The 11,318-nt window shown below is 46.7% G+C and overlaps 1 protein-coding gene across 4 annotated transcripts in view; it reads right to left on the bottom strand.

Annotated features, from left to right (window-relative positions):
* The window catches only part of TG (thyroglobulin), a 272,807-nt gene that overhangs the window by 105,376 nt on the left and 156,113 nt on the right, over positions 1-11,318 (bottom strand). For 3 of the 4 annotated variants that reach the window (XM_032253934.1, XM_032253944.1, XM_032253951.1), the window contains one exon: positions 3,598-3,800. In XM_032253934.1, coding sequence (XP_032109825.1) covers positions 3,598-3,800 — 203 coding nt within the window. Of the gene's footprint in view, positions 1-813; positions 2,235-3,597; positions 3,801-11,318 lie in introns of those variants that run through there. The other variant, XM_032253958.1, reaches the window with a different exon arrangement.

Genomic DNA, 11,318 nt, shown 5'->3' with positions numbered 1-11,318 from the left:
GTAATGAGATTAATTTTCAACTTAAGAAGCTGAAAGAACAACAGATAGCCAAGGAAACGGGAAGAAAGCAGAAGATAATAATAAGACATCAATGAAACAGACTTCTTAAAACACAGCCATAGAGAAGATTTTAAAAAGCAGAACATTGTTGAAGTAGACTAATGTGATAAAAATATGAACAAGAATGATCAAGAAAGATGAGGGACAACAAACACAAATCAAATGCAGTTCTGCTTGTAACTATACCTGAAGAAAGAGTGTATCCCTTGCCAGCAAAGACCTAACGTGGCAGGTGTGGTCCTCCTCCCTCTCCATCCTCTTCCTGCCATCTGGAACCCCTGGCAGCACAAACTCTAACCCTGCAGATGAGGAAGCCCTTAAGAAATGGCAGAGAAATATCCTGAAGAAACCAGAGCCCTGAGTGATCCAGAGACACCTGGACTGCCCATCTTGGCTGATGGTATGAGATAGAGAGAGACAGAAGGAGAGAGAGAGAGAGAGAGAGAGAGAGAGAGAGAGAAGGAACTTTATTTATCTACTAAGCTGCTTTAGTACTGGGTCTCCTTCTTGTATCAACTGAGCATTTTGCTCCAACAGGTATAGAAATGAACCCACCATTATTTGCAGAATGAGGAAAATTCATAGAAAACCCAAAGAAACCAATAGACAAAGAATCAGATATGACAAAACAGCTCAGCAAGTTGCTGAATCAACTTATTTCCTAACACAAGTATTTTCAAACTGAAAAATACAATAGAAAAGAAGACAGTGTTGACAAGGCCCCCCAAATGACAGCACGTGTAGGAACTTGCCTCACAATGGTTTCACAAAACTTTTATTTAGAAATGTTCAGAACTGTATGAAAAGACCTAACAAGGCAAAACTACTATAACCATGGTTACAGTGTTTACCTGATTCATCAAGGCAAAGCTTAACATCATGACAGTGTAGATTTTTTTTCTGAAATTAATGATCAAGGCTATGTCACTCAAACTCCCAGCAAAAATATTAGAATAAAACCTCAATAAACTTATTCTAAAATATACATGGAAGCATCAAAACTCAGGAATAGTTTGGTGAATTCTGAACAGACAAGCATTGCATGCTCACACTGTGAGATATACTGCAAAAACAATAGAGAACAGTGCTCTGAGCCCAAACTACCATCTCGCTCATCACTTTGGTGGAACTCAGCATGTCTCTGAACCACATGCTGTGCTAAGTGTTAAGGAAACACTAAGAGGAATACGCTCACGTACGTTTTCAAGCACCTGGTCATAATAGAATTGGAATGAGGGATGTTAGAAAAATAATAAGCATGTAAAATAAGACACAGTTTCTAAGAATTACTAAATATAGGTCTTTTCACTAAGGTGAGATTCTTTCCTTCTGTTTCAAGAGATGAGGAAAGGTTTGGAGGCCTCATTCCAGCTGATCCCTGAAGGACAGCAGGAACCTTCCAGGTGGATACTGGATATGCTGAACACAGAACAGAGTTAAGAAGGCCTGGAGGAAGGCATGGCATTTCCTCAGAAGGGTGATAGCCACGGATCCTCAAGTGTAGGATTCATGCGGGAATGGAGTAAGAAACAAGACAGAACAATTTAGCTTGAGGCCGATGCCTGAGGCCAGGAGTTCACCCCAAGGAATGCAGACTTGGGGCGATGTCACAGAACAGCAAGGGAAATGTTTTCTGGGTCCGTGAATCATACCCCAGAGGACAAGACCTCCCCTGTCTTAAGACTGTCCAGGGACAGAGCTGCAGAAGGCATGTTTGCAACAAGTCACTCTTCATCCTCCAAACCGGCCCCAGGACAGGTGAAATGCCCTAGGATGCACTGCTGTCTGGAGCTGCCTTCCCTTGGCAAAGAAAGAGGGAAGAAGGAGCTTGGATTTCTTGAGTTCCTAGGTTACGCAGGACACTTTACAAACCGTAAGTCCTGATAATATCTCAAGACCTTGGGAAATAGAATTAATCACATGGATTTGATTTGATAGGTGAAGAATACAAGGTGAAGTGTTTTCTCCAAGACCAAGATCTTAATGCAGGCCTATCTGATGGCTCTTTATCTTACACCTTGAGATCCCAAGAGAGCCCCAAATTCCCAGAGAGGCAGCCTCAGAGTGGGGAAATATAGGACTTAGCGTTAGCTTCTAGTCCTTAATGCAGCTTCTTCCTTGTTGTGTGTTCTTTGGTAGGTCACTAAATCTTCTGAGCCTCAGATTTCTTATCTCTAGATTGAAAAATAAAATAAAGTCCCCTTGCCAATCAATGTGAGGAATCTGTGAGATAAGACACTGAAAGTGCTTTGTGGTCTCAAAAGTGCTAAACGAATACAGGTTATTCATTATCATCACAGGATTTCCCTTGACCAATGTTTCAACAGTTCTGGCCCCAAGATTTGCAGAGAGACTTAAGATTTTATCCCAGAATAAATTGCCAACTCACATTCATTTCCCCAAACATCTGTTGATAAAAAACACATTTAAGAACCGCTAATATATTGAAGTATTTTAGTTCTCTCAATTCCAAATAATTTCACATGCATCCCGAGGACTGCTGGGAGCAGTTGTAAAAGCTGCTTCCAAATGACTAAAACAGATGGAAGGTTTATTTTTAAATACACTGCCATTTGTTAAAACAGATTAGTATTTGAAATTCCCCAAACACCTAAACCCTCAAAAAGAAAAATCTGCTTTCTGAGCCTATTATTGGAAGGTATTTTTGGCATCTTCTGGGTCCTAATGAGTGTCTGGTTTCTGAAAGGGCCCTGGACAAATCACTCCAGGATCAACTCAGTGCAGGATGGTTTGTCCTCAAAACCAGGAATTGAAAGATGTTTGTGCTCAATTCTACTGCCACTGAGATGGATCAATATCAGAGGGACGGATTGAAGAAAATTGGGATCAAAGGATAAGACTCACAGAAAGGTGAGGGAGGGAGGGAGCTGGTATATCCTGTGGGTCCCTAGGCCCTGAGAACAACAGCTGAACTCTCCCCCAGTCATCTGCTCATTGCTGCCCCACAATAATTACGGCGCATCCACGGACTATCAGATGTGCTGTGTGGGTTACTCAGGGTCTTGTGGAGAGCAAGACACACCCAGCCCCTGCTCTGCTGGAGCTTGCGGTCTTGTGAGGCAGCAGCATCAGCACTTAAGAGCAATGACTTACTTTGGAAATCCTGGTAAATTCTGCACAGGGGACCTACAGGCAGCACAAGCCATATAAAGAGGGCTCAGCTCTAGGCTGAAAAGTCAGGAAGGCTTCTCTAAAGGAAAAGTAGGGCAGGCAAAGAGGGGGATGTGGAGAAACTGTTCCATGCAAAGGAAACCCTAATGAACCACTCTCAGGAAACAGAAACATTTCGCCATCTAAAATTTTTAGCACTTTAGACATGAGGGGAAAAAAAGTCAGGGGAGCTCTTCAGCATCTTGGAATCACACAAACATGGAAAACTCCAAGCAGAATCCACACTCAGGACAAAGGACAAGGGAAACCCAAGCAATTAAAGCCAACTAGACTTTCAAGGCACAGGAGAACCACCTCCCTAGCCACATCTACAGTAAGACTGAAGATAGAACACACGCCACTCACCATCAGCACAGCTCTCCGGAAGAGTCGGGAGTCGGTGGCCCGGGCCGTGAGAAGGTGGATGCTGGCCACATCAGCCCCGCCACGGTCTGCTGCCAGGGACACGCGCCGAGGGTCCCCGCCAAATGCTCGGATGTGGGTCTGCACCCAGGTCAGAGCTGCCACCTGGTCCAGAAGCCCCCAGTTGCCACTCACTTCTCCGGACCCTTTAGAAAAGAGGAAAGCCTTTTACCCTTGTGACTTTGCAACCTTGGATTTAACAATCATGGTGATGTCCATGGCAGGCATGTGGCCCCTCCAGGAGTTATGGGCTCTTGTCCTCACAGGTCACAGGTCAGGAGTATGGGCTCCAAACACAGTGAGGAAAGTGAGGAACAGCGGAGGAGCATGGGCTTTGAAAGCAGACACACGCAGGCCTGAATGCTAGCCAGTAAGGAGACCTTGATCCTGTCCCTGTACCTCTCTTTTGCCAACTAGGAGACCTGGATCATGTCTATAACTCTCTGAGCCACCGCTTCCCTGTCACTAGCTGAGGGGAGTTGCTCAGATTAGAGGCAGTACATCTTCAGTTCCACCACTAGCTTGGCCTGTCAATAGGAAGGAGGTGAACTCTCTGCTCCATGTCTTTGACCCCTGCAGGTGTTTGTCCCTGACAGTGGCCAGGCCATACTGGGGTTCTGGATCCCACCCTTTCCCTCGCCTCATCATCTGAAGCCTTTATTAGCATGCAACTAAGTTGATCTCTTTCCCTTTTCATAGAATCCAATTAACATTTATTAAAAACTCAGCACTATGTTTTTTAATAAAATGATTTAAATGCAAGTATAGCACAAATATGGTCTTCCCCTTAGCTTTTTGACACTACATAGACTTCCGGTTGTGCTGTGAATTCAGTAGATCCTTCTTGTCAAACTACTCCACTAACTTGTCCTCTTTATCAGACCTTGAAACACCAGGCCTCATTCTCATTTCATCTGAGCTTCCCACTCTTCTTTTCTGACTTTGCGCTAAGGAACCTCATCAGATTCCATGGCTTTCATTAGCACCTACATGTTGGCAACGGTCCTGTGTGTGTCAGCAGCACAGCCCATTCCCCGGGCTCCAGATTCCTCATGTTTCTCCATGAGGCATGATAGTTATGATTTACAGGATTTAGCATCCAGCAAGAAACTACTGAGAAGACCCCATATTCCCAAGTAGGAAAGAAGAAAAGAAAAAACAGAAAAATCTTGCATCCTGATTCCCCAGTCTAGCATTCACAAAGTTGAAGGGAACATGATGGTCTCACCATGGAGCCAGACCAGCTGGCTGCAATCCCAGCTCCATTTACAGCCTTGAGGAGCCCTGAATAAGTTATTTGTATGCTTTGATTTTCCCCACTGGTAAAATGGGGGTGATAATAGGTGATAACAGCCCTTCCTCATAAGGTTGTTGAGTAAATTAGTGAATATTTGTAAGAGAAGCAGAACAGTGCTTGTCACAAAGCACTATAGAAGACTATTTTTTCATGAAATAGAACAGGTTTAGGCTCTAACATGATATCACTGATGCTCTTAGCAGAGTGTCCTTGTCTCTAGCCTGCCTGAGCACTCTGCTTAGCTCAGAGTACAAGAACAATACAAATTATTCTTCCAGCTATAGAGACGTTCAGAAGTTCTTCAAATGCATTTTGTGTTCTGGGACTGGTGAAGCCATTGGTAGAACACATGATCCTCCCTGTGAACTTTCTGGATTGCTTGTATGTCCCATTTGTTGGGATGAATGTGTTTGTTCCCTCCAAAGTCTGAGGTAGCCCAGGAAAGCAGGGCATCAACTGAGTCAGACCAAGTCCTACAAATCTGGAAAGTGACGGCCACAACCTGTATTCCAGGGACAAGGAGGCGAGGACATGCCCCTGACTCTCACTTCCCATGTATCAGCTTCCCACTAAACAATAAGGGTCAGTGTTGACTTCCAGGGTCTAGACTTCTGAGAGGTCAGAAGTGAGCACATGTTCAGGGGGCCACTCATTAAACAAGTATGACTGGGCTTCAGCTGGTATAAGGCACTGTGCTAGGTATGGCAGAAAGCAAGAGAGATGCCACCTAGCCCTAGGGACACACAACCTCAGAGAAGCGCAGAAGGCAGTTAACAAGCAATTATGGTCCAACATGTCTGGTTCACCCTTTTCCTTTACTGGTGAAGAAACTGAACCTTTAGAGGGAACGAGCTTGTTTAGATGCAAAAAGTGAATCTGAAATCAAGTTGGGACTCAAATCCTAATTCACAATCAGAATTCTATCCTAACATTCAACCCAATTCAACAAATGTTTGTTGTAAAATCTATGATGTACATTAAAACATTTCAGTGCTTTATTTCTGAAACTTTCTCTGTTCAAAAAGCCTTTATACCTCCCTCATTCCTACTGCATCAAGTCCAAACTTATTCCTGGCTTTTCTGACCTTCTAAACGTGCTGTGAAGCTGTCTGATCAGTCTGGGACCCCATCACTGCCCAGGGGCTGCCCCCTCAGCTGCAGTCTGTGTGTCTAAGCTCCACTTCTCATCCTCAGGTCCCCCCTCACTCAGTCATGCCACACACATGCTCTGTGCCTCTGCTTATGTCTTTGAGGCTCGGGCCCAGGGGCAAGATGTCAGAGGACTGCTCCCGGCTGCCCACAGGGATAAGTGGCCTGAATGGAAGCCCTCCATGCCTGCCCTAACACTTCTCCATCCACTGTCGCCCACCCTGAGCTGCCCCTGTACCTCCTGGCTCCTACTCCTCTGCTCAGAGCACCCGGCAAGCATTCACCTGCTCCCTCATTGTCTAATTGGCTCTTGTTTGCTCATTCGATCTCTTCAACCATCTCACAGAAGCCCCTTAGCACCGTTCTGGGCTCACCCTGGTCTTGCCAGAGACCATCAACAAGAGGCAGTGTCCATGTAGTGTCCACGGAGCCAGACCAGCTGGTTGCGGTCCCAGCTCCACCATTTTAGCCCTGAGAGGGCCTAGACAAGCTAATAATGTTTGTGTGCTTTGACCTTCCCCGTCTGTAAAATGGAGATGATATTAGCACTTCCGCGTAAGGTTGAGTAAATTAGTGAATATTTGTAAGGTTAAACAGTACTTGTCAGAAAGCACTATAGAAGATTAATTTTTCATAAATTAGAACAGGTTTAGGCTCTAACATGATGTCGCTGATGCTCTCAGCAGAATGTCCTTGTCTCCAGCCTGCCTGTGAAGGGGCACCTGCTGGGGCAGCATTCTGTGCCTGTTCTGGGTAGAGAGGACAGCAGACCTGCTCAGCAGGCCTCTGAGTGTCCCAGAGACGGTGAGGTCATGGCAGTGTGTGGTTACCGTTGGCAGCCGGGCCTTCTGTCTGGTGTCCTGGCCAAAGCACATTTCCTCTGCTCCCACACCCCCACAGAGTCCATAGGGCCCTTGTCCAGCCTCTCATCCTCTGTCCCAGATGCCACTGCCCCAGTTCCCTTCACTGCTTTGCTTTGCCAGAGAGGAAGAATGACTTGGGGCCAGATGCCCTCTGGGGTATCCTGCTGCAGGGCCCAGGCTTGGGGAAATGGCCTCCTTTCGCCCAGCAACTGCTTCCTTTCTAACTGCTCACATCAACAGGAACCAAGGCTCCCTTTAAATACTGGGCTGGGCTTGCGTTCTATCAGCAGAGGGCACATGTTTGTCTAGTGGGCCTCAGGACCGGCACAAGCTTCTGCTCTCATTTTCCTCCGGTCTCTTTCACAAAGTACCTCTGGAGTCTGGGCTCTCAGGGACCACTTTCATTCTGGGAAACAGCAGCAGATTCCGCACACATTTATCAAGTGAGATGATGCTCACGAGGCACTGTTCAGCCTGGCTCTGTGAGTGACAGGGCTGCCTCTGCTAAGATCAAGAGACACTGGCCAGATACCGGGCCAGGAAATGATAAAAACACATCCCTGTCTTGGAAGAGCCCTTGTCTAGAGAAGAAAGTGGGAATGAACATGGGTGAGTCCTGGTGCTTGTCCTCACACACTTCATCTCACATGAGTCGCCCTGCAAGGCTTAGCATCCTTCACTGACAGATGGGTAGCCTGTGCTGGGATGGAGACGGAAGGAGTTGCTCAGAGTCCCGGCCCTGCAGAGCCACAGAGCAGCCCTGAGACCCCATCCTGCTCAGATGTAAACCTGCATTCCCTGCAGAATCCCAGGCTGAGGGTGGCATGCAAGGTAACCAGCTCTTTCCAGGCTTATGTTCTGAACTGCAATTTGCAATGACTTAAAGTGGAAAAAGGGACAGACGAAGAGGTGGCGCACAGGAAAGTTGGAGGGCAGTGAAATGATCCTGTGGGACCCTGTAGCGGTGGATCCAGGACACCAGGCAGCCTGCAAACCCCAGGGAGCATCCAACACACAGAATGAACCCCAAGGTAACCTGTGGGCTCCAGTAAATCATAACGCACCACCCATCAGCTCATCAAATGTAACACATGTGCCCAACCAAAGCACCTTATTAATCAATAGTAGGGGAAGAAGGAGGGGGAGAAGGGAGTGTATGGGAACTCCTTGTCCTTTATGTTTAATTTTTAATTTTTCTATAAACTTAAAACAGCTCTAAATAATAAAATCCAGTATTTAAAAAATATGAAAGAGGGAACAGTTGCACCCGTGTGGCAGGTTTATTGGGGGATTAACTGGGATCAAGGCTGGCCCCTTTGTGCTTCCAGAGGTGAGCACCTGCTTCCTGTTGCCCTCTGCATGGCCAGGCTCAGTCCTGTCTCTGATCTTGCCCGAAGCAGGCGGGAGACAGCTCCTTCACAGCAGGAAGCCTGAGTCTGCATCACGGCTCTGCTGCTGCTGCTGCTCTGCCCTCCCTCTGTCTCTGTGCCTCACTTTCCTGATTGATTTGATGAGGACGTGAATGTCTTTGCTCCCCTCTCAGAGCTCAAGAGCAGGGAAGAGCAATGTGAGAGACTGGGAAGCTTGGGAATGTAGGACACACAAGACGGGCTAAGAAGCAAGGCAAAGAAAATGGCCCGTGTTTTTACAGTAGAATGATTTATAATCCTTTGGGTATATACCCCGTAATGGGATTGCTGGGTCAAATGGTATTTCTGGTTCTAGACATATGTTTATTGGAGCACTATTTACAATAGCAAAGACTTGGAACCAACCCAAATGCCCATCAAAGATGGACTGGATAAAGAAAATGTGGCACATATACACCATGGAATACTATGCAGCCATAAAAAAGAATGAGATCGTGTCCTTTGCAGGGACACAAATGAAACTGGAAGCCATCATCCTCAGCAAACTACACAGGAACAGAAAACCAAACACTGCATGTTCTCATTGATAAGTGAGGGTTGAACAGTGAGAACACATGGACATGGCAGGGAGCATCACACACCGGGGCCTGTCAGGGAATGGGAGGCAAGGGGGGGAAGAGAATTAGGACAAATACCTAGTGCATGTGGGGCTTAAAACCTAGATGACAGGTTGATGGGTGCAGCAAACCACCATGGCACATGTATACCTATGTTACAAACCTGCGTGATCTGCACATATATTGTGGAACTTAAAGTAAATTCTTTTTAAAAAAAGAAATAAACTGGCCTATGGCTAAAGGAATGCAAGAGACGGACCCTGCTCAGCATAACTGAAAAACAGGGAACTGAAGGGACGTGTCCAGCCATCTGAGGGAGCCGGCTGCAAAACAGTATTTCTTGTTGTTCCACCAACAGAGTTTAAGGCCCAGGAAGCCACTTGTGACTGTGGTGATAAGGTTCCTTAGCCTCACTGAGCTTCGCTGACCCATCTATGAAATGGCCGCTCCCTGCTGGCCTCAGAGATCTCCTGTGAGAAATAGATGAGGTAATCCAGGAGAAATATCTGGTGAAGATGACACACTCTGTAAGTGTAACTTTCCTTCTCTCTTGCTGGTGGTGTTTCCCTTGAGCAAAATGAACAGGCAGGCTTAGTGCATGTCAGGAATGAGCAGGGTTGGTGTTCTGGAAGCTTCTGTCGCCTCCCCACAGACTGTCCCTGCCGGCAGCCAAAATGAATTTGCCTCTCCAGAAGCACATGAATTCTCAATAAGATTATACTCTGTGAAATCATAATTCCCCACCCACTGAGGGACAGACGGCATACAGAAACTCGCTCTCTTCTGTCTAGAAATGCTCTAAGCCAACAAGGCAGCCATGTCTGGGAAAAGTTCCCCAGGCCCAGGCTCCTTGGGGCGAGTCCTGATATCACCACCTCTAGAGGAAGGGGCTACTGATGGCACAAATCATGGTCAGTCTTGTGTTCACACAGAGGAAAGCAAACCCAGGCAAAGAGGTTTCTCTCCTCAAAGAGGAAAATAAGCTCACATGTGAATGATTGTTTAAACACTCTTCAAAGGGCTTCCACAAAACCCCAGTCACCAAATTTGCTTCTTACCACCACATATATGTGAAAGAGGGTGGGGCTAATTTTCCTCATTTTCCCAGCCAGAAAACTGGGATTCAGAAAGGCCGAATGAGAGACCCAGGGTCTCTCGGAGCCAGGAAAGGGGAAGCTATATCTGTCCTTGGATTCCCAGCTGAGCCTGCTCCCCATCAAAAGCATCTGAAATCTGTTTCTCACCCTCGTCTCCTACACTGACATCTGCTTGTATTTTGCCTTAACTTGTTGCCCATTTCATACATCTAGAATCTTCTTAGCAGCATCCAAGGCCTCACGCCACACGGTCATCCAGGTTTCTGCTCATGCTAGATGCCTACCCCACACACTCACACACATTCTAGTCCAGCTGATCATTCTGACCCGCCTATCTTCCATTCACCCACCCGTACTCAGCACACAGAACATCTCAGATCTTAAAGAAGACCCTTGGAAAACAGAGATGAAGCAGTCACTATCTTCAAAGACGTGTAAAACTCAAGTCTCCGAAACCCTTTTACATGTTCCTCGTTTGAGCCTCACTGTAACTTTGGAAGTCAGGTAAAATTATCCCCATTTTACAGAGGACAAGACTGAGACTGTGTGAAAGAATGGTCTTGTCCAAGGGCCCACAGCCAAAGAGTGGCAGAGGTGGCCCTGGGCTCTTCAGATTCCAAGGCAGTAACTCTGCCTTGATCACTGCAGCTGTCACACTCCCTGCGGCAGGTAACAGCTGGAGGAAAAGACGTGGATAGAAGATGTTTGGGTTGCTCCAGGGCTCGGTTCTGCCCTGCAGTCAGTGGGGAGGATGGAGGACATGGACGGGGTGATCAACAGGTTTGTGATAGGGGACAGGCCACTGTTCACAAGTGAGGCCAATATTAAAGGGAGGTGGGAATCTCCTTATTTACACAGCTCTGATTCCAAATCAGATGGTTTTCCTGTGGGCAGAAGAGCTATAATTCATCCCCTAAGGTTGTTCAGGGCAAGTCAATTCCTGGCTCTGCTGTTCCTGACTGTATAATCTTAAGTGGACCTCAATTTTCTCTTTAAACTACATGCTCACACATACATATACATCACAAGGTAAGAACCGTGGTGGACTTGGAGCAGCTCGGACATGAAGTAAGTTCTCAATAAGTGGAAACTATCATCCTTGTCTACAGGTGTCAGTATCCCCAAAGTGTCTCCTAAATGTGCTAAAATTTCCACTGTGTGCCTAGCTTGGCTGTAGGAGGAGCAGGAGGAGGAGCAGGGGATGGGGCTTGGAGAAAAAAGAGGCTGAGCCTTGGCTCAGGGGGTCAGCAGCTCCCACCAGAGGCAGCAAC

This window comes from Sapajus apella, unplaced genomic scaffold (assembly GCF_009761245.1).
Source record: "Sapajus apella isolate SASKATOON/1434 unplaced genomic scaffold, GSC_monkey_1.0 scaffold3, whole genome shotgun sequence".
NCBI lineage: Eukaryota > Metazoa > Chordata > Mammalia > Primates > Cebidae > Sapajus > Sapajus apella.
The sequence above is the reverse complement of the archived record's forward strand: the minus strand, read 5'-3'. Positions and strand labels throughout refer to the sequence as shown.